This window comes from Macrobrachium rosenbergii, chromosome 27, assembly GCF_040412425.1.
Source record: "Macrobrachium rosenbergii isolate ZJJX-2024 chromosome 27, ASM4041242v1, whole genome shotgun sequence".
NCBI lineage: Eukaryota > Metazoa > Arthropoda > Malacostraca > Decapoda > Palaemonidae > Macrobrachium > Macrobrachium rosenbergii.
In genome coordinates this window covers 34,399,509-34,424,508 of record NC_089767.1, presented here as the reverse complement: position 1 = coordinate 34,424,508, position 25,000 = coordinate 34,399,509, and the positions used below count along the sequence as shown (strand labels likewise).

At 35.1% G+C, this 25,000-nt stretch overlaps 1 protein-coding gene and 1 long non-coding RNA gene across 2 annotated transcripts in view; one reads left to right on the top strand and one right to left on the bottom strand.

Annotated features, from left to right (window-relative positions):
• Positions 1-25,000, bottom strand: part of LOC136853596 (protein CEPU-1-like) — a 241,480-nt gene that overhangs the window by 26,402 nt on the left and 190,078 nt on the right. Inside the window, exon 3 of the mRNA XM_067129343.1 lies at positions 24,900-25,000. This exon is cut by the window's right edge and continues 147 nt beyond it. Coding sequence (XP_066985444.1) covers positions 24,900-24,990 — 91 coding nt within the window. The 5' untranslated portion in view covers positions 24,991-25,000. The remainder of the gene's footprint in view (positions 1-24,899) is intronic.
• LOC136853599 (uncharacterized) overlaps positions 1-25,000 on the top strand; it is a 250,404-nt gene that overhangs the window by 94,095 nt on the left and 131,309 nt on the right. The gene's annotated exons all lie outside the window — the stretch shown is intronic.

Here is a 25,000-nt window from a genome sequence, read left to right as displayed (position 1 = left end):
TTTCTTCCTACTTACTGCTCTCTCTCTCACACCTTCCTGACTTGTGTTTAGAGACTTGGAGAAAAGAAAGGGAGAAATAGGCCATCTTTATCTCTTAGTCTCTTTTCGAAGACTTAACACTGTCTATTTAGTAGAATAGATAACTGGCATAGAGAAAGTCAGTTCGAGTTTGCAGTAAATGCTGCTGTTGTTTCTTAAGTCTCTTTGGGATTAAGATGATCTTAATGGTGCCATTATCAGATTTTATTGTAAATTAGTTTTCTACCCTAAAACGACACTCCTTGTATTTTGTAATTTACTTGCATTTTTATTTATTTGTTTATTAATTTGTTCATTTATTTTTTCTTTTTTGATGACTGATCTCTTCTTTCTGTATTTCACATCACCTTCTGTTGTTTCTTTCTAGTGAACACCATATTCTTTGGAAGCTTGAATTTCAAATCAGTGACCCCTGTATGTAAGCTTGTTCCAAATGAACAGGGTTCATCTTCTGAATAATAATAATAATAATAATAATAATAATAATAATAATAATAATAATAAAAATAAATATATAAGGATGAGGTTCTATCCTTAAGTAATTTTACTTGGCTGTGACAAACACTGGTACCCATTTACAGCTGAACGAAATTGCAGGCATTATTGCCAGCGTAGATTCATGGACCTAGCAACGAGAAACATTCTCAATAAGCTCTCCTCTTGGCAACACTGCCACGAAATCTCAAGGTCATTTCACTGGTGAAAATGGACTCGATCTTAACATTCCCTCTGAGCAATTAACCTATAATAATTGGATCCAGTCACGAAGACGTTTAGAATAACAAGTTACACTAATTGTTTAAAAGCATAGGGGTATGACTTGTGAACAACGTGCATTAAAATGTATTTGTTTTTTTTTTTTTGGGGGGCGCTAACAGTTGATTTCGTTGAAAGGGGTCTGGTGTTTGGAGTGGATTGAGAACTCGCATCCTACTTTCATTTACTGTAGGGGATGAGGTTGCAGGACTCATCTGGTTTCTTTCCTGGAACACGCATGTTGAGTAGCCTGTCGTGCCCTAGGATTAGCTTTTTTCACCATATGTAAAATTCCCTCTAGGAATAAGTTATTCCTAAGGTAAAGTGAACTCGATATTGAGGAATATTTGTGTCTTGATATATAAGAACACAAAGAAGTAATGTGTGAATTAGTAGGAAAACTATCATTAAAATAGCCAACTGTTCCAAACTTTGTACTTAGCTATCTTAGCGGAGATGGATTGATTTCAGTTCTTAAGCACAGTCGGTAGGTGAATTCGCAAGGAATATGTACAACACAGTCGAAACCCACTTATAACTCTCTTGACAACACAGTTGATAAAGTCAACTGTCTTCTTCTGTATCAGAACTTGAAAGCCATAGGTTGTAATCCTGTCCTGTGCAGATGCCCTTTTCATAAATAGTTCCCTCTGGGAGTAAGTTATTCCCAAGCCAAATTGCATTTGATATTAAGGAGTATTTGTGCATACTTTATTAATTTTTTTTTTCATTAGTATGTGCACTTCCTTGTAACTATCACCAATCAGTACTGTATCATCAGTAAATGTCAGCCATAACACACTCCATTTCTCGTTAGTATGTGCAATTTCTCCTTACTATCACCAGTTAGTACTGTATCATCAGTGAACATCAGCATACCACACTCCATTTCTCATTAGCATGTGCACTTCAGTATGTGCACTTTCTCCTTAATGTCATCAATCAGTACTTTTTCATCATTAAACATCAGCCACGCTACACTCCATTTATCATTAGTATGTGCAATTTCTCCTTACTATCACCAATCACTACTGTATCATCAGACATGCCCTAATCCATTTACAACCCATTTTATTTAATCCACATCTGATGTAGGCAATTGTTTTTATATATACTTATATATAATGTCCTCTCACATTCTCTTGTGCAGCAGACCAACTTCACTCACTTTCTTCATAAAAGCTTTTAATTGTTCTCAGCAGTTTATCTTCCGCGCCGTGTTTCCTCAACACTGTCCAAATTGAATCTGTATAAATTCAATCATTGGTTTTTTCTAGTCGTATGTGTGTTGCTTATAGCTTTTTCCCGTTACGGGTAAACTTCTCACATAACTGTTGCAGAACTAACACTTGATCCACTCTGCTCCGCTCTGCATACATACATGCATACATTTTATACACACACACAAACAATATATATATATATATATATATATATATATATATATATATATATATATATATATATATATATATATATATATATATATATATTTTTTTTTTTTTACCTATTTCTGTTCTCACGTTCTTTTCTTAGTTAGGCCCTCACCGAAAAAAAATGTTCTTATTTATCCATCAGTATTTATCCATTTGAAGCAAACTAATTTCACGAATTATCCCGGTAAACAATAAATTTTCTAATGAAAGGTTGAATATAAAAATCAAAGCTTATGAATACCCATATTCCCACTGCCTTTTTCTCCTGATTACAGAAATCCATTGTGTTCCAAGTATTAATGCTCCTCATTAATGTCTATTTTCTTAGAAAGTTACTCAATGTCTGTGCAAGATGAAGTCGCCTTGGGGAATATTTATAGACAATTTTTGTAAAAGAAAACATTATCTTTCCATAATAACTTATTGTTGATATTCTGATGTTATATTTTAGTCAACAATCCTTCGATATTGAAGAAGCATGTAGGCTTAGCCGTCACATATTGTAATTCCTGGATACCTGTGCCTTGAGATGGCGGGGGGTGTGGAAGTGTGGGTTGGTGGGGAGGGGTTGGGGTTGAGGAGAAGTGGGAGGTTCTTGGGTCATTTCAGCAGAACAATTATGGGGTTGGGGTTGAAGGGAGTTATAATTTGATGGAGGTTCTTGTCTTAGATGACTCTCAGTCATTTCATTTCAGTTATTTCAACTCCCAATGATTAGTTTGTTTTAATATTTTTACTTATTCACAAATCATTAAAAGAAGATTCTTAGTTATATATTTGATCTGGAGGAGTTAGACAATCTTCTTAGCTCACGCTCTCTCTCTCTCTCTCTCTCTCTCTCTCTCTCTCTCTCTCTCTCTCTCTCTCTCTCTCTCTCATATTTCGGTTATTTCAACTTCTAGTGTTGAAATAGTTTGTTGAAATATTTTTACTTATTCACAGCTTTGTGTATCACTAAAATCAGAATCGGTTCCTTGAAGAGAGAGAGAGAGAGAGAGAGAGAGAGAGAGAGAGAGAGAGAGAGAGGAGATAAAAATTGAGATAATCTTAATACTTTGAAGTTCGGGCTGCCCTTGCCCCCCCCTCTCTCTCTCTCTCTCTCTCTCTCTCTCTCTCTCTCTCTCTCTCTCTCTCTCTCTCATCGTGAGAGGTGAATGAGAATTCTTTTTTTTTTTTTTTTTTTTTTTTTTTGCGACTTTTCGACTCCTTCCAAAAAAATCTTCCTTTGTCATTTTGAGACTTCAATAATCATTATCTTCTCTCTTCAGTTTTCATGTTTAATATATCCGTAAACGTATTGTTATTATATTTATTCGGTATTTATTATATTCTGAATTTTTTATCATTATTTCACATAATGGAACGATAACCAGTCGATGGGTGCTTTGCAATATTTACTGTTTATGTTTGTTCATAAAAATGTTTGCACATTTTGAATAACAACAACTAACAGGATTCGTTTAACTTCCGGATCGCCCTTACGGATAGATTTATGGAAAACTGTATTGCTCTCTCCATTTTCTGGAAAACTATCATTCTGGATACTGACTGACGACAACACCCGAATAAAAATATTCATTTATTTGTCGTCTCTTACATTCCGTTGTTGCTCATTTCGGGAAAGCAAAGAACGGGGGAGAGAAAGATAATTGAGTAAGTCTTTTTGTGATGTGTTTACGAAAAGCAATATTGCAAGCGTTTCATCTCAGAATTAGAGGAGGGAAGCGCATGCGCGAACTCCCATTTTGAATTCAAAATGACGAGAGTGATCAGGAACACTTCACATTAAGTGAAATTGTGATAAAAACGCATTACTGAAACGTTTGTGTTATTTAAAGAGTTGTCAGAGTTAAGATAAAAACTTTACAGACGTTCGAACGCAGAAATGTATATAATAATAATAATAATAATAAATAATAATAATAATAATAATAATAATAATAATAATAATAATAATAATAATAATAATGTTGCTTTTGTTAAAAGTGGAGATTCTTTCTTTAAATAATATTAATAATAATAATAAAGTTTCTTTTTTAAAAGTGGAGATTCTCTCTTCAAATAATAATAATAATAATACTAATAATAATAATAATAAAGTTGCTTTTGTTAAAAGTGGAGATTCTCTCTTTATATAAATGCGTATTGCGTAGAATACGCAAAAAGGCACTTTGCAACGGTAGTTTCTCCCATTCGGAACAGTTCTACACTTTTCTTGGAGAAGATATAACACCTGATAACTCATGATAACATTCAGCACAATTCTCCTTATTCATTTTATTCACTGAGGTCCACAAGGAGACCTTACTCGCCTGAATATTTGGCCCAGTGCTCTACTAAGTGGAACATTTTCATGAATTTATGTATTGTATCTCGGCTTCAAAGATGGTTTGTTGGTACTCACAGCTTCCAGTTTGGAGGTAGAACTGGATTTCCTTTAATATTCTCTCTCTCTCTCTCTCTCTCTCTCTCTCTCTCTCTCTCTCTCTCTCTCTCCCCAGCCTGAATAGACTGGAGACACATTCTGGAACCTGTTCATCTTTCTCTCTCTCTCTCTCTCTCTCTCTCTCTCTCTCTCTCTCTCTCTCTCTCTCTCTCTCTCTCTCTCTCTCTCTCTCTCTCTCTCTCTCTCTCTCTCTCTCTCTCTCTCTCCCTGAATAGACTGGAGACACATTCTGGAACCTGTTCATCTTCAAAGAGTAAAAAGGACACTAGGAAGTCAGATAACCTCTCTCTCTCTCTCTCTCTCTCTCTCTCTCTCTCTCTCTCTCTCTCTCTCTCTCTCTGGCAGGATGTATTCAGATTACAGAATACTCCTGCATCGCGTGTGAGGATGATGTTACGTAATCCGCCATTATAATGTTAGCAGAGGACAGAAATGAGCCAGAGAATGCCTTTATGACCTTCTCTCTCTCTCTCTCTCTCTCTCTCTCTCTCTCTCTCTCTCTCTCTCTCTCTCTCTCTCTCTCTCAAGATTTTATGATAGAATAATTGTATTTTTCGGATACTCTGTTATTCAGAATTTAATGATGGCAAAATTTCTCTCTCTCTCTCTCTCTCTCTCTCTCTCTCTCTCTCTCTCTCTCTCTCTCTCTCTCCAAGATTTTAGAATAATTGTATTTTCGGATACTCTGTTATTCAGTATTTAATGATGGCAAAATTACTCTCTCTCTCTCTCTCTCTCTCTCTCTCTCTCTCTCTCTCTCTCTCTCTCTCTCTCTCTCTCTCTCTCTCTCTCTCTGTGCAGCTTGTTAGTGACGTTCATTCTTCAGTTATTAAAAAAACCACCGAGTTTGTTATGCTTGCTTTAAATACCTTTTCCTTCGAGCCGTGTGTATCTGTCAAGTGTAAAAGTTGGCTTCTAGTGCAACCTGTTTGCCATTCAAAATTAGTTTCCGGGTCTCAAAGAAAAGGAGAGAAAATGGGAATTTGCCTCACTTCACAAATGGCTGAAGTGTTGGAGCCAATTAGATTGGAGACAGACTCAATACTTTGAAGATGCGCGTTCGTCAGTGTGTGTGTGTGTGTGTGCTCATACTTCCTGCAGGGGAGAAGACGGGTTTTGGAGGGCGGGGGAGGGGGGGACGAGACTGGTCTTATTGGAACTTTTCACGCCCGTAAATTGGCCCCGGGTTAGTTGAAGGCTTAAATATGCATGCCCACACACTTTTACATATATTTAGCACTAGTTTTAGAAAGATATATCTTGTTCTTTATTTGGGGTATTACTATATTCTTGGCCTCGCTTAGTAAGTGAGGTTTCATGTCTTCATTTTCATTCAGTGCTTCATTAGGCAACGTGTTGCCCAAGCTGGGTCGGCTTTAAAGTATACATTTCTCCAAGTTTGCTTTTGTGTCAGTGGCAATTTCCTCGTTACACAAATGGACGGTGTCCTTCCCAGTTCAGTTAGGGCTACGATGCTTTAGTTAGTTAGTTTCGAGGCCTTAAAACTGGCTATTATTTTTGGCACAGTGAGGGAATTTGTGTGGGGAATAATATGCTTTTACCATCTTAGCCGAGACGTTCAACATCCCCTCCTTTCAGTGGTGCTGTTCTCTAATGAATGCAATCAATACCTGGTCGGTATTTATTCTCCTGGGCTTCAATTCTTGACGCCTGATGACTGACCTTGGTTAAAATCCAATAAACAATTGTAAGGGTCATTGACCTTAGCTCGGAACTGCATTGTAATTCATTGTTGTTAATGTTAAGAAAAAAATTAGTGATTTGTTTTTATCGTATGGTCGAATGCGAACGAATACGCGTCGGTTGTACGTACTTAGCTCGTCAAGGGCATTGAAAAATATGGAAGCTGTTGCATGAGATTGTATTTGGAGTATATGAAGCTAAGTAAGGTTAAAAAAATGAAGGATGGAGTGACAGAATAAAGATGATGTGCGACAAACAGTTCAATATGAGCGAGAGTTGCAACACTGCTTTTAAACGATGAGCTTTGTAAAAAAAATTGGAAGCTGTTGAATGAAATTGTATCTGGTGTTTATGATGCCAAATTAGGTCCAACGAATGAAAAACATCGTGATATAAGGAAGGCATTATGTGATAAGCAGTTTAGTATAAGCGAGAATTAAAACAGTACTTTTAAAGGCTTCATATTGCAATAAGAGCCGGACAGTAGAACTGGGTGCAAACGGTACGTAATTCAGTAGTCTACATTACGAAAGTACATATAAACGATGTTTTGTATTAAGAATCCGACAGTAAAACTGGGTGCAAAAGATACGTAATTCAGTAGCCTACATTACAAAAGTACTTACAAGCGATTTTTTATGTAGTAAGAATCCGACAGGAGAACTAAGTACAAACAGTACATAATTCAGTAGCTTTTAAACGGTTACTTAAGTATTAAGAATCAGAGAGTAGAATATTAGGTACAAATGATGTGATAAATACTGTAAAATAAGTAAGATTTACAACAGCGCCTTTAAATAATGTATAATGGAATAAGAATCCTGGAGTAGAATTAGGTACAAATTATATATAATTCAGCAGCCAAGTTGTGTAGTACACGTGGAAACTTCTTAGCCAGTGGGGGCCCAGGAGAACTGTCAGGATCGCTCGGGTCTGGTCGAGTTAGCGATGAATTGTGCGGTATATGCAAAATGGATGCAAATGAGGCCTGTGAGGATTCCTTGCTGGCGTTGGCTTGTTTGTTTGTTTGTTTTTATTCACGGGAACTTCTCTCATGGTTTAGTAGTTTGAGGTCTAATGTTGTTGTGCCTTTGTGTATATGTATGTGTGCGTGTTTGCGTGTGCGAATTCACGTCTTTCATAAAAGCGTTTATATGAAGGTTTTTCATTTATAATGGTTATTCTTTATACGTAGTAATTGTGTATAATGTTTACTCTTTATAAAGAGTTATCATGAATAATGATTAATATTTATACAGAGAGTTCATGTATAATGATTACTTTGTATACAAAGAACAATCATGTATAACGATTACTATTTATACAAAGAGAAACCATTTATGATGAGTATGTTTCATTATTATAATGAGTTTTGACTTTTTTTACCTGGGAACTCACTTTATAACGCGTAATATTTTTTTAACCCAATACAAAGAGTGATTATGTGTAGTGATAACTGTACAAAGATTAATCATGTATAATGATCACTCTTTTTACAGAGTAATCATGTATAATGAGTATGGTTCATTATTATCACAATGAGTGTGATGTTTTCGTTTGGGAACTCACTTTACAGTGCGTGTGATACAAAGAGTAATCATTTCGTATTGTATGTTCCATTATAACTATATCCTCGTAACTATATTACCTTTAGTGAAAAGTGTAATTGATAAGTTTACTAATATTTATAAATCCAGATAAAACCCAACATAAACAGTAATCATGTCAGAGTATAATGAGTATTATTATTATTATTATTATTATTATTATTATTATTATTATTATTATTATTATTATTATTATTATTATTATTATTATTATTAGTCAGAAGATGAGGAACCCTATTCATATGGAACAAGCCCACCACAGGGGCCAACTGACTTGAAATTCAAGCTTCCAGAGAGTATTATGGTGTTCATTAGGAAGAAGTAAGAGAAGGCAAAGGGAAATGCAGAAAGAAGAGATCTCATTAAAAAGAAAAAAAAATTAATAAGTCAAATATAAGGAGCCCATAAAAAGGCATTTACTCTCTACATTTTGGCTTTTTTACGGGGTCCTTATATTTGATGGAATACTGTTTTAACAGAAAATATTTCACAGTCAAAATAATAAATAGATAAAAATGTATTAAGTATATTTCATGATAACTGTATAACTCTAACCCCTTTAGTCTTGTATTAAGTATATTTCATGATAACTGTATAACTCTAACCCTTTTAGTCTTGTATTAAGTATATTTCATGATGACTGTATAACTCCAACCCCTTTAGTCTCGCGTGCAAAATAATACTTTTGCTAATATTTATAACTTCAGATAAGACAGCAGACAAAACCTCTCGAAGTTTTTCCGCCCTTATCAACTTCAACTCCGCCAAACTTCCCTCCCGTTTATCTTCCTTTCTGCTCCAATCGTTTTAAACACGCCCGGAGTATGAGAAGGAAGTTAAGAGTGAAAAAAGGTTTCCCATCTGGAAGTTTGCAATGGATCCTGTGTTTTCTCTAAGGCTCATGGGCGGTTGTGCTTGGCAGATCTTTTTTTAAAGGTGATTTTATGATCGGAGATTGCGTTTTTTTTTTTTTTTTTTTTTTTTTTTATGGAAAGGGCAGTTTTGCTGTTGGAAATATCGGTTGAGGAGTTGTTGTGATGTGATGTCTGTCTACCTATATATCTTTTACTATCTATCTATCTGTATAGTTATATATATATATATATATATATATATATATATATATATATATATATATATATATATATATATATATATATAGAATCTATATATTTTACCAGATAGAATCTACTTGTCACATTTTATTACAGATACATATGTAATTGTATAGGGCATTGTAGCTATATTCAATTACATAGTATATATATATATGTATATATACATACATATGCATATATATGTATATATGTATGTATATATATATATATATATATATATATATAGCTATAATTATCCATACATACATTTTTTAATGGCACAACATTTCTTTTATTTTCTTCAAGTACTAATGTATATATAGCATCTATAAATTGCTGGCAGCACTTACAATAATTCCAGTTCCTTCCAATTCTAACGACTGAAATCTTGAAGGAATAAACAAAAACATATGCTGCTCTATTGATTCATTCCCAAGGCAACCGCCGTTTCAGCCATCAACCTATAGCTGCACAAGATTTTAAGTGGGGCTACGTTCTAATTGATTGACAAACGAGAATTCGAAACTAAGATCTATCACAGTCTTAGAAAACGTGAAGCTTGGGCGAATTATGATGAATTACTTCTCGGTAAATTGCCACCTATATTAACATTCGTGTATAATGTGACGAAACAGGTGTACATTGTCATTTATTCTTATGAACAGGTGTGTGTTTGTGCAAGTTTACAAATGACAAATGCCATCAGACAGTTCTATTTATAGAATAATCACACATCCTTCTGTACAAGTCACTTCGTCCAGTGAACTATTCATCTTTTGACAGAGAGAGAGAGAGAGAGAGAGAGAGAGAGAGAGAGAGAGAGAGAGAGGTCCAAGAGCTTAAGAAAAAAAGCGTAGAGACCTCAAAAAATTAATTGCCTAACAAAGAAAATCTTGGAATGTCATGTGAGTGTGGCCCACTTACATTCCCAAAAATGATAAGTGGAAAGAAGAAATTCTTCAAAGGTAACTGCTTAGTTAAGTGGAGAGTTACAAATGGCGACAGGGAAATAGAATCAGCACAGTCTGGTGTTTGTGTATTTAACTGTAGCAACATTAGAGGCGAGGGAAGAGGAACATCAACACACAAACACACACACACATACACAAACAAACACAAACACACGCGAAAGGAGGCGAAAAATGAAAGAAATGGCCGCGCAAAAATGGGAGTATTTCTTTGAATCCGTGTTTACTTTGCATTATGTTCAGAAGCCTCAAAGACCATTTGGGGCAGGAAGGGAAGAAGTGACAAAAAATAAAAAGATGTATAAAAAGAAGGCATTTGCGCCCTCACAAAAGTTGCTGGCATGGAGGCGGCACACACACACACACACACACACACACACACACACACACGCTGTTTATTTGCTTGTATCTCATTAAGAAGCAAATGGAAGGAAATCTTTTGGTGGGTAGAGAGAGAGAGAGAGAGAGAGAGAGAAGACGGGACGAGTTACGTGAAAGGCCTTCAGAGGCTCGTGATGTTATGGTGCTATTCTGCATTTGGGGACATGGTTGCGAGGTTCATCTATTTTTTTATTTATTAGTTTTCCTAGTAAGCCACTAGGGTCTAATTCGTTCTTATTGCGTGATTTTTAGCTTATTGCGTGTTTGTGATTTTTTTTACTTTAAAGTTTGGAGAGATTTTTTCTAAAAACTTTTCAACAAAATGTAGAAACATTCCTTTAATTAAGCAACACTTGAGTATAGATAAGTCTCGTGTTGTTACCTCACCAACAAGGTAGTTTAACGTATTTTGATGTGGTATAACTTTAAATGAATTACTGACAAATTTCTTTTCAAGTTACTCAGATAATAAATAACTCAAAACAAGTAAAAAATGCGCCGAAGTGTCTTCAGCGCAATCGAGTTTTCTGTTCAGCCGCTACAGCGTATAATCAAGGCCACCGAAAATAGACATATCTTTGGTGGTCTCGGTATAATGCTGTGTGAGCCGCGGCCCATGAAACTTTAACCATGGCCCGGTGGTGGCCTATCCTATATCGTTGCCAGAAGCACGATAATGGCTAACTTTACCCTTAAATAGAGTAAAAACTACTGAGACTAGAGGGCTGCAATTTGGTATGTTTGGTTATTGGAGGGTGGATGATCAACAAACCAATTTGCAGCCCTCTAGCCTCAGCAGTTTTTAAGATCTGAGGGCGGACAGAAAAAGTGCGGGCAGAATAAAGTGCGGACGGACAGAGTCGGCAGAATAGTTTTATTTTACAGAAAATTAAACCTAGTTGACATCATTTCGAAATATGTGGTGGGTGTCCCATAAGTTATGGAAGAGTTCGTTTTAAAAACTGTTTTCACTTTATAACGAAAAGAGTCGCGAGTCATTACCACAAAATTGCAAAGCGTTGGAAAGGAATGTTGCATATCATTTTGGGTGGTGTCAAGTGTCTGGTTAAGTTCAGTGTCTTATTCTTATTGCTGTTGAGTACTAGATTTCATACTAATTATTTTTCAGTTGCTCATAACTAATGGTTAAGTTCTGTATCTTATTCTAATTGCTGTTGAATATCAGATTTCATACAAATTATCTGTCAGTTGCTAATAACTAATGGTTAAGTTCTGTATCTTATTCTTATTGCTGTTGAATATCAGATTTCATACAAATTATTTTTCACTTGCTCGTAACTATTTGTGTAAAGTGATTATTAAATATGGAAACAAGGTTATCAGTTCGACTCCTAACAGTTGAATGTTGAAGTTATTATTGTTTTACTTCCAGATAACACAAATTACTCTTGACGTAGTTATTCAAACGTATAGATTTCTAAAGAAGAATATGCTTGTAAAAAGATCATGAACTTTACCAATGAGATTATAAAAACTATATTTGCAGTTCACATCCTATAAATCACTTGTCTGACACACGATAATACACAATTCAATTATCCCAAAGTGTTTTGCTTGCGGCTTGCACGCTTTCATAACGTGCTTTAGTTTTGTCATGATTTAATAGTGATGAAAAGAACAATAATTATCAAAATTATATATTTTTAGATGTAATAAGTTAAAATGCCGATTTCGTTGGAATTAATCATAACGATTAACATATATAGGCTATTGGCTTTTAAACCAAATTGGGTGTTAAGGTGATTTTCAGGGAAGGATTTAATATTCATTATGATGAATCACGACTGTCAACAGTTTACCCAGTCGGTTTGTAGAAATTAATGCTTTTATACGTCTTATCTTACTAAATAAAAACTATGCTCCTCGTGGTCAGGTGGTTAACGTGACCTCGTTCTGACACACCGAATGCGGGTTCGGGCCCTGAAACGGACGCCTGAATGTCTTCATTTGGTTCTTCATTTGGACTTTAGGCTTAAGTCTGTAATAGTGTATCTGGTATTTGTTCAATTGCTTACTAAGTACAAAGTAGTCCACACACAGACAGGTTAGAATTGTCCATATAGCATGTACAGTCTAATCAACACTTGGAAACCATAAGCTTCCTATATCTGACATTACATTAACAGACACTTGGCATGCTACAAGGCTAGTATCCTGTGTTGTTCTGAGAGTGTATCTCAAGTTTAAATGGCACTTTCTCTTATATAATTCACATTCTGAGTAACCGAGGGCTGTATAGTAGTGCTATTCATTAAATCGTGTAGGATATTGCACGAAATCTTGAAATAATGAGTCCTACTTAAGTGTCAGTTAAGTGTTATTTGAGATATTACCAAATATTTGACAGTTATATCAGGTGAATTAAGGTTTCCATCAGAATCTTGCTAAGAGTGTTTCAGACAATGTTTCATGCTAAGCTTTCGTTTCAAAGTGTTAAGACGTGTTTTCATACTTATTCAGTAGCTAACAGTAACTCATTGGTGAAAAACATTGCGTCATTACAGAAAGTTAAGTAGATATATAACATTTTGAAGTTTCTGTCTCAGGAATGAATCTCTGATTTTAGACCAGATGTAGTACCTGAAATTGTCAGCTGTAGCTATTGGGTTGATCACAGGTGTAAACCTTTGCAATCTACCATTCTTGAGAGTTAGTAGCCTACAGAGTTTCTGCTCAGGTTTGGATTTACTAAACTCAGACAAAGTCTGCCAGTTCTTTGTCTCCAGTTCAAGACTGAGACCTCAAGAACCAAAGAAAACGAGAAGCATAGAAAACGGGGGCCGTCTGGCTCGAGAAAAACTTCTGAGAATGAGGGGTAACTCTGCCATCCTTACTTTCCCTTCCCAAATCAATCCGGCTCAAAGAAGGGATGATACCGAAAGGATGATGATGAGGTCGAAAAGAAGAAGTTTTGGGCCGAGTTTGGGAGTTAGTGCAGATAAGTCTCTCTCTCTCTCTCTCTCTCTCTCTCTCTCTCTCTCTCTCTCTCTCTCTCTCTCTCTCTCTCTCTCTCTCTGGGAGTTCTTCGTGTATCGCAGTGTTGCGGAAAAAGAGAAAATGCAAGTCTTTTGTTCGTCTGAGTTTGGCGACCGGGAAAGTATTGCTTCGGCTGATGGAGAAGAAAACAAGGGAAAGGGAAAATGCAGAGGGAAAAGAGCAGAGAGAGAGAGAGAGTGTGTTTCTTTGAAATGAATGAGAAGTATCACACACATGTATATATATGTATAATATATATATATATATATATATATATATATTAAGAGAGATATATATATATATATATATAGAGAGAGAGAGAGAGAGAGAGAGAGAGAGAGAGAGAGTTTGTTTGAAATGAATAGGAAAAATATCATAGTTCACACACACATACATACATATATATCATATATATATAATATATATATATATATATATATATATATATATATATATATATATATATATATATATATATATATATATATATATATATATGAGGAGAGAGAGAGAGAGAGAGAGAGAGAGAGAGAGAGAGAGAGAGAGAGCAAGTTATGAGATGCGTTAACGGAGAAATTACAGCATTTCAGTTCCTTTGATCCCGTGCGTCAAAATAAATGCATCTGAATGCACGTTGTTTATACTCAGGGTTCAAACATACTGATGATAGATAAAGCTTCCGGGCGTCTTTCTCCTACTTTACACGTTTTATACTTTTATTTTATTCCATTTCACATGATATTTTGTCAGGTGGAGACAGGAGACCCGACTGAGATTCTCGTTGAATAAAAGCACTGATGACGCCTGTGAGTTTGTACAGAAGAGTGACACGTGACCTCTCCAAAGAGATATAGAAGACAATCGATTCCAGAAGTACCCTCCTTTTTTAAAAGTGTACGATTCTGGGAATGAAAACCCACTCTTGAAAGCAGCGCTGAAACGATTTTTATTTAATTTTCTCTCATTGTTTTATCATATTAGTGCAGCAAAAGGTCTTCGTGAAATATTCATTTCTTCGCCCTCTTTTTTAAAAGTATATGATTCTGGGAATGAAACCCCACTTTTAAAAGCTGAAATTATTTTTTATTTAATTTTCACTTGAATGTTTTATTATCTGGGGGGACGCAAAGGCTCTTTTAGAAACCATCATTTCTTTGCTTCTCCATATTTGTATAGTCTACACCAGCGCCATCTATTATTCCATCACCGCATATAATCTTTATTTTTTCCTTCTTCCCTTTTCGTCATCCGATTTCCTCCCATATTGATTACTTCTCCCGTCCCCTTGAGAGTGAACTGGGCCTTACAAACATGTTTGCATATATTTCTGTTCTCTCTGTAAAGGGCGAATCTTTTGCCCTGAGATGATAACCGTCGCTTAAAAGGAATTGTTCTCTGTAAATGGACGGCTGGAAATGTTGTAATTTCGTAGTGATGAAATGTTAAATAAATGATTTCTCAAACTGGAAAGATTGTAAAGTATTATTTTACTGTTTTATTCACGTTTGATTTTGTGTCCGATTGTGATGATTCACATCGAACCGGACTTGGAAAATCAAAATTATTGTAAATCTTTGAAATGTAAAATTTTTTTTTTAATGGTAAAGATTGTAAGGTATTATTTTGCTGTTTTAAAGACGTTCAATTTAGCGTTTGATTATGAAAATTTACATTGAACTGGCTTGAAAAATCAAAGATATTGTACAGCATTTAGGTGTGAAATAAATGGTTTCTTAAATTGTCAAAATTGTAAGGTATTATTTTGTTCATGTTTGATAAAATGTTTGATTATAAAAAATCGTATTGAACTGACCTGAAAAATCAAAGTTATTATAAGGCATTTGAAAGGAATAAACGAACGAAAATATCTTCTATTCTTCATATATAATTTCCATTTTAAACATTTTAGACTAAAAAATATTTTACTTTTATTCAAGTAAGAGATAAAAATTTTAAAGTCAGTCCCCAGAATTATAAAAAATTTTCAGCGAAATGGTGCGACGGAAGAAAATCCCAACATATTTCTCATTCACTGTTTAAAGTTTCTGAATTGGAATTTTCTGAATATATTTATTCGGCTCGCGCAATATTAATTTTTTCTCCCCCTTCCTTCGTTTTTTGCTCGAAGATTACGCCTGGCTTCCATCGTCGGGTGATTGGTATGATTCAGATTTTTGAATCATTACGAAATGGAATTCGGAAAAAGACGGAATCCAAGATTTTATTCTTGTCCACAGTTCATCGTGATTTGATCCCCGGGTTATGTGTTTCGGGATCAGAATGGTATGGGGTTGGTTTCCTTGGAAGTTTGGCACCTTTACAAAATTCACTCTCTCTCTCTCTCTCTCTCTCTCTCTCTCTCTCTCTCTCTCTCTCTCTCTCTCTCTCTCTCTCTCTATAAAAAAACTCTGTCTTTCTGTCTCCTAACAACCCCCTCTCTCTCTCTCTCTCTCTCTCTCTGAAAAACTGTCTCTCTGTCTCGAAACAGCCCCCCCCTCTCTCTCTATATATATAAAAAAAACTCTGTCACTGTCTGATGAGAAACAGCATATCTCTCTCTCTCTGGTTCAAGACTCTTTCTGAGTCTCTCTCTCTCTCTCTCTCTATCTGAAACATTTCTCTCTCTCTCTCTCTGGTTCTCTAAAAAAACTCTCTCTGTCTTAGTCCACCATGAAAGCATATATAAAAATATGATAAATGAAAAAGATCAGATGTGGTTTCTAGACTTTCTCTCTCTCTCTCTCTCTCTCTCTCTCTCTCTCTCTCTCTCTCTCTCTCTCTCTCTCTCTCTCTGTTTGTGATTATGATTGCAGCGACATTTCTCCTGGTTACTGACACAAGAATAACAGTTTTGCAGGTTTTAAAATTGCAAATGCCTTCGTTGTTTTAAAAAAGTTGACAATGCTATATGCATATAAAAAGGACCTAATAAGAGACAATCACAAACGAAGCAGTTAAAGACCTTGGTGTTTACCACGAATAGTTTTGGCGTCGCAAAAATGGGAATGTTGTTTTCAAAACAAGAAAAGCTGAACACATGATTAGTGGGGCCTTGAATATTTTATTGCAATCGTGGTACAAAGGTCATTTACAGCATTTTGAGGTTTTCTGTCTTAAATTTATATAGTCAAATATCCCGTGTTTTGGAAAACAGGATGGTTATCGTGATAAATACCTCACAAGTTGAAAATGGAAAGTGGAATGGAATGGAATACCAGCTCATGAGGAAGTTTAGTGAGCCAGAAGGACAAATATCTAAGATGGGACCATCCAAGACTGAAGGTCATTACCATGCGCTGGAAAGTAGACATCAAAATCACACTGAGGGAGCAAGTTAGGATTGAAAGGTGTAACAGGTCTAAAAAAACTTCTCAGTTGCACTTTGAAATAATTTTAGGACAGGGTGGATAGCAAGATGGAAAGATAATATGAATGGAGGTATAGTAAAAGGAATGAAAGGGGTTGCAATCTGGTGGGCCGCATTTTGAGGTTTTCTGTCGAAGCAAATATCCCGTGTTTTGGAGGAGGTTATCGTAATGCCTACAGTTGAACCCCATGGAATGGAATACACTGAGGCCAAAGGAATGGGACCTGTGAGGTCATTCTTTGATTGAAAGGTGTAACTGTTTTGATGCATTTTTAGGAGAGGGTGGTCAAGCAATAAATACATAACAGTAATAAAAGGAATGAAAGGTGGGTAGTTCCATCAGTGCACCTCATGCCTACGGCACACTGTACACTGGCATTGCCTCTCTTTGAGGGTAACTGTTTTGATTAGGTGCAATAAATACATAACAGTAATCCCCTTCCATAGGCCACTAGGCTGAGCGTCCCTTCCATTCATTACTTTTGCTGCACCTTCGTTCATATTCTCCTTCTTCCATCTTGCTATCCACCCTCTCCTAACAACTGTTTAGTAGTGCAGCTGCGAGGCTTTCCTCCTGTCACGCCTTTCAAACCTCTCTCTCAATTTCTGCCCTCAGCGCTGAATGATTCTCATAGGTCCCAGCGCTTGGCCTTTGGTCTAGATTCTGTGTTCCATTCCATTCCACTAAATGAACCCCAAGGCAAATGAGACCAAGAAGCAATGATTACCTAGGCATGAAACTTATCTATTACGCGCCGTAATTACCTCGTTACGCAATTAATCAAGTGCGTGTGACACTTAATTACCCCGGCTAATCGGTAAATACCCAGATGATTTGTTTGGAAGTCCTGTTGTAATGAGGCGCAAGGAAATTGTTCTTTAAACCTTTTGTATATTCTGTAAGTATCATTTTCAGTGCTTCTGATGGATGTAATTTATAGAAAAATATATAATGTATTCAATTGTGCCTTAAGCATTTTGTAAAATGCTTAAAATTTTCAGTGCTTCTTATATATCAAATTTAAACAGAAAATATATAATGTAATATATTGTTCTTTAAACATTTGGATATTCTGTATGTATCATTTTCAGTGCTTCTTATATATGTAATTTATAGGAAAAATATATAATGTATTAAATTGTGCTTGTAACCTTTTGTATATTTTGTCAGTAAAATTTTCAGCGCTGTTGATATATCAGATTTAAATAAAAAATATATGATGTATTAAATTGTGCTTTAAGCCCTCATGTATTTTGAAAGTAAAATTTTCAGTGCTTCTGATATATCAAATTTAGATAAAAAAAACTTATAATGTATTAAGTTGTGCTTTAAGCTTTTTGTATATTTCGCCAGCAAAATTTCCAGTGCTTCTGATATATCAAATTCAAATAAAAAATGTATAACGTATTAAATTGTGCTTTAGACCTTCATATATTCTGTAAGTAAAATTTCCAGTGCTTTTGATATATATCAAATTTAAATAAAAAATATATAATGTATTTGATTGTGCTTTAAACCCTCATATATTGTGTAAGTATAATTTCCAGTTAGTTTTTAATTTTTTTTTTTAATGTCAGTCCCCTTCATCTATAAAGAATACAGAATTTATGCAAAGCATGACAAGCAAAGATCTGGTAAAGCTGTTTTTGTTGTTTCTTTAGCTGCCAAACGAAAACTAACAAAGACTTAAAAGGTATGATGGAAAGTACAGAGGACAGAATGGATGGACATGGCAACGTTCGCCGAAAGGTACTGTACCCGACAATAAAGTTATACATATTTGAAGTCGATAGCATTGTTTGCAGAGACTGCCATTTTGTTTGGACTTTGATTCAGTCCATACTTCTTTTTTTCTCTCTCTCTTCTGGCAAGCTTCTCAGGGATAAGGAGAAGAGATTCACGTTTCTTTCCGTTTCTTCACTCTTGGCGGCGTCTTCAGGACTGAATTACGCTTTGAAATATATGTATATATGTATATGTGTGTGTGCATGTATCTATATATGTATTTATATATGTATATATAAATAAATTCAAAATCCACGAAGGAAAGAGAAACAGTGGAGTGGTATTTTGTCTTTATATATATTCATCACCTTCCATATTTTCGTAATTCAGTTATACATGTTTATATGTGTATATATATACACATTTATAGATACATATATATACATACATATATATGTATATGTGTGTATATATATAGTATACATATATATATGTGTGTATATATATACATATATATACATTACACATCGAGTCTTTCGACGACTCAAGTAGGAATATCAATTAATCGTTGTTTTATTCAGTGGAAATGAATTATTCCACAGGGGATAAAAGCGGGAACTCAATTTGCGTTACACGTTTTATTCTATTTCCGAATGCCATTTTGAGTTCGCGCAGTTTCAGTTTTTATTCTTTTGTCTTTTCTCCTTTTTTTTTTTTTAACGATGTTCGTTAGCATCTTCATCCATTTCGTGATATTCCGTTATTTCACGGGTTGTGACCCGGACGGGGAATGCAAAGAACCAGGAAAATGGAAATGGCAAAATAACGAGGAAATATCGAGAGCCAATTACAATGAGACCGCTTTCTGCAAACAACAACATTTTTCACCACTTCGCAAAGATACTTCATTTTTTATTTGTTTTCCGAAAAGACGCATTAATGGATAAGTTATGCTTAGGCTCTTTATTGGACAAAGTATATTCGTCATGAATTAGTAGTATATATTGACTAGACATTGATTTTATTAAAAAAAAAAAAAGAATTATGAAATAAATACCTAATGTTAAGGGGTGCATGTAGGAACTCTTAATGTCTCTTTATTTACTCATTTATTTTCTATTCATTCATTCATTCATTTAGTTATTGGCTTATGTATTTATTCATTTAATAATTCGTCCATTCATTTATTTAATAATTTCTTTATGTATTCATTGATTTATTCATTCATTCATTCATTCACGCATTCATTCATTCATTATTCATTCATTCATTTATTTACTTATTTATATATTCACTCATCCATTCTTTATTCATCAAGTCATTTATTTATATATTCATTCATTCCTTCATCCATTCATTTCTTTATCCTTTCATTTATTTATTTATCTTAAAGCAGCGTTACATTTAACGGAGCTTACGCTTTCGAATGCTCACAAACCAAGACTTCTTGGGTTGGGTCATATCCCAAGGAGAGAGAGAGAGAGAGGAGCATGATTCAATCAATACCTGTGTGAGAAGAATGAAATCCCTTTTAAAAGACTAGCTAGGAGCTGTAGGAACTCGGTGGAGAGAGAGAGAGAGAGAGAGAGAGAGAGAGAGAGAGAGAGAGAGAGAGAGAGAGAGAGAGAGAGAGAGAAACTGCTTAATAAGACATAGTCATGAACAGATGTACAAAAAATAAAGGTAGATAAAGGAGAGGGAGAGAAAAACTGTTTGATAAGAAATACTCGAACAGATTGTCTTTTGGGGGGAACCTGTTCCCAGGGTAAAGTGAATTTGGATATACAGTGTATGTGTATATATATATATATATATATATATATATATATATATATATATATATATATATATATGTGTATATATATGTATATATATATATAAATTTGTCTCACATTGGAATCGAACCCGTCTTTGCAACGAAAGGCCGGGGCGCCACCAATTGACCCCACACAGTGACCTTTTTGGGTCAACTGGTAACGCCCTGGCCTTTCCTTTGAGGGATAGGGGTTCGATTCCGGTGTGAGTCAGAAATTTATATAGTAGTATATATATTTATTAATTAATCTATCTATTCATTTATTTACGCATTGACGGCGCCGTATATAAACAAACGAAAAGCATTTTCCAGCAACATGCCGCTGATTTTTTTACTGTACCTCCTTTCATATTCTCTTTGTTACATCTTACTTTGCATCCTTTCCTAACAACTGATTTATAGTGCAACTGCGAGGTTTTCCTCCTGTTACACCTTTCAAACCTCCTTATTGTCAGTTTCCCTTTTAGCGCTGAGTGACCTCATAGGTCCCAGTGCTTGGCCTTCGGCCTAAATTCTCTATTCACCTCGATTCAATTCAGTTTTGCGAAAGCGCTCTCTCTCTCTCTCTCTCTCTCTCTCTCTCTCTCTCTCTCTCTCTCTCTCTCTCTCTCTCTTCTTCGCAACAAAAGCGAAGCACAAACACCACTGACGAAAATCGGAGACAGTCAAACACTACAATCAAGCACAATCAAACACAATAGTCGAATGCAGCTGTTTTCACTGAGGGTTAAAAGTGTAGCTTTTCGCTGCGTAATCTGTTGAGTGACTGGAGAATTCTTGTTATTATTTCTTCCAGAGTTCTTGCTTTCATTCCTTAAGAATAGAGAGAGAGAGAGAGAGAGAGAGAGAGAGAGAGAGAGAGAGAGAGAGAGAGAGAGAGAGAGTAATCTCGAAGAAACTGCTCAACGTTGCATAAACTCTTTTGATTAGTTTAATATCAACAATCAGAGAGTGAGAGAGGAAGCATCCTGATTTCCCCAAAAGAATCACCATTATTATTTCTTCGGAAGTTCATTCATTCCTTAAGGGGAGGGAGAAGAGAGAGAGAGAGAGAGAGAGAGAGAGAGAGAGAGAGAGAGAGGAAGCATCCTGATTTCCCGAGAAGACTTATCATTATTATTTCTTCGGAAGTTCTTTCATTCCTTAAGGAGAGAGAGAGAGAGAGAGAGAGAGAGAGAGAGAGAGAGAGAGAGAGAGAGAGAATCCCCATTGGTTCTCGAATGAGGAGCGATCGTCCAGCAAATGTCTGAATGGATCTTCCGGGATTTCCCGTAATGCAATGGGAAAGAATCTCGTAAATATCTTTGTATCTGAATCTCGTTTATTTTTATCTGCATATCCTGGTGGAGTCGAGACATTGTCCATTCTTTTTTTTTGGTGGGGGGCGGTTCGTGGGTTCTTTGCGTGGTGGTCTGTAATGGTTATGGAAGTGGAATGTGAGGGTTTAGCTTAAATTTAGAGAAAGGGATTTTTAATGTGTGTGTATGTATATATATATATGTATATATATATATATATATATATATATATATATATATATATCGAGACCACAGGTATACCCCAAAGCCAAATCAAAAGTCCTTCAAAAGAAGGCATATGCTTACCCCATACAAAAATGGGAATAAAAGCACGTTATATATATATATATATATATATATATATATATATATATATATATACATATACACACACGCACATGTTAATATCCCTTTTTAAATTTTAACTAAACCCTCATATATATATATATATATATATATATATATATATATATATATATATATATATATATATATATATATATATATATATATATTATATACAGTATATTTTATATATATATAGCTAAATATATATATATATATATATATATATATATATATATATATATATATATATATATATATATATATATAGTATATATATAATGTGTGTGTGTGTGTCTGTCTGTCTGTGTGTTATATTAAAAGATAAGGGAAGCAGAATACCTTGGCATTTTCTAGTTTTGTATACACAGTTCAACAAGCAAGAATGGTGGGCTAGTTCAGTATGAACAGGATTCATCATCTGGATAATAATAATAATAATGATAATAATAGTAATAATAATAAAAATAACAATAATAATAATAAGGCACCTGTATTGTATACACATACTTGCAAATTCGTGACATTAATCCTCCCAGCAGGCACATTTGTAAATGGAGTCTCCCCAGAGTTGGGTCGTTTGCCAGAACTTTTCGCTGCCCAGTTAATTGGCATTCGAACCCTTATTATTATTTTTGCCTTTGCACTGATTACGTATTTGTTTTTCGATGCCCTTTTTTCGTTTTCCTGTTGCATTCGAGGTTTTCTTTTTCTTTTTCAAAGGCTTATTGCAATAAACCACTATATTACCTTCTGTTACTTCTTTCTGTTGAACACCATATTCTTTGGGAGCTTGAATTTCAAGGCAATGGCGCCTGTGGGCTTGCTCCATATGAATAGGGTTCTTCACCTGATTAATAATAATAATAATAATAATAATAATAATAATAATAATAATAATAATAATTAATTTACTATTATTATTGTTATTATTATTATTATCTTGACCTTAGTTATAGGATATCATAAGACAGATTACGCATTTTATTTTTCAGACCCTACTCTTTTTTTGGGAGGATTTCTTTTTGGTTTTTCGGCCCCCTAGCTGCAACCCCTTTCATTCCTTTTGCTGTACCTCCATTCATACTTCATTCATACTCCCTTTCTTCGATCTTACTTTCCCACCTCTCTTAGCACATGCTACACCTTTCAAACCTTTTAACTCTCCACATCAAACATTGTACTCTCAATTTCAAAACTTTTTACTCGCAGTTTGCCTCTCACCGTTGAATGACTTCATCACAGGTAACACCAGCGCTGTGATTTTGGCTTAAATGTTACATTCCATGCCATTCCATCATTTCCATTGCTGCATTGCAATTACCAACTATATAATGACCTAGATCAGAATATCACTTAACTCGCTGTCTGTTATAGCTTTGTCAGTGACGTCACGGCTCCCCCTAAAATTTTCCATTCCCATATTTCCAGTCTCATTGGCAATTAACCACTATATAATGACCTTGATTAGAATATCTCTTATATTGTCCTTGTTATATGTTTGTCAGTGGGGTAACTAATCTCACCCCCTCCCAATAGAGTGTAACTTACCCTTCTGTTACAGGTTTGTCAGTGACGTCACGGTTCCCCCTAAAATTTTCCATTTCAGTGTTTCCAAAGTCTCATTGGCAGTTAACCACTACATAATGACCTTGATTAGAATATCTCTTATATTATCCTTCTGCTATATGTTTGACAACAGCGTAACTAATCCCACCCCCCAATAGAATATCGCTTACGTCATCCTTCTGTTATAGGTTTGTCAGTGACGTCACAGATCCCCTTAAAATACTCCATTTCAGTATTTCGAAAGTCTCATTGGCAATTAACCATTATATAATGACCTTGATTAGAATATTTCTCATACCGTCCTTCTGTTATAGGTTTGTCAGTGACGTCACGGATCCCCTTAAAATACTCCATTTCAGTATTTCCAGAGTCTCATTGGCAATTAACCATTATATAATGACATTGATTAGAATATTTCTGTTATAGGTTTGTCAGTGACGTCACGGATCCCCTTAAAATACTCCATCTCAGTATTTCCAGAGCCTCATTGGCAATTAACCATTATATAATGACATTGATTAGAATATTTATCATACCGCCCTTCTGTTACAGGTTTGTCAGTGGCGTAACTAATCCCACCTCCCCAATAGAATATCACTTATATCATCCTTCTGTTACAGGTTTTTCAGTGACGCCACGGACACCCCTAAAATATTTTTCTTCTCGGGAGAAAATGTGGCCCGTAATCATTTTGCCCTCGTGGGCTGACCTAAAGCAGTCCCTTTCGCCTCACTCTGGTTTCCCTCATTTTTCATTCTCGGGGCAAGGTCGCCCTTTCCCTCACCTCCGTGCTTAAAGCTGTGTATCTTTGTATGCGCGGTGTGCTTATGTATATTGGGTGTATGCTTGTGTATATTCGTTATGCGTGTGTGTGTGCTTTTTTTCGTGAGGTTTTGTCTCGTTCGGGTTTCTGTATGTTTGCTGAGTTTTTATGGAAAGCTGCGTTTGTCAGCGGTTTTGATGGCTGGTGTGCTGTACAGTGTATGTATGTATGTATATATATGTATATGTATATATACATACATATATATGTGTATATATGAATCAGTATGTATGTTGTATGTATGTATATATATATATATGTGTATACACATATATATATATATATCTATATATAAATCAGTATGTATGTATGAATGTATGTTATATATATATGTATGTATGTATATTTACATATATGTATGTACAGTATGTATGCGTAAGTGGTTATACCTAAAAATACATTCAAAATAATGTATTTATAATAGGTAATACCCACACACTCCACTAAAACTGAACATTCCAGCACAAACATAAAAAAATATATATATATATATATATTCCCCATGAAATGCAAACACCCCTTACCTGGCAAAGATGAAACGGGTACAACTAGGGCAGCGAAGGCGAAGACGATCCCAGGTATGAGGTAAACCAGGTAGGAACTTCCGCTAGGCATGATGACGTCG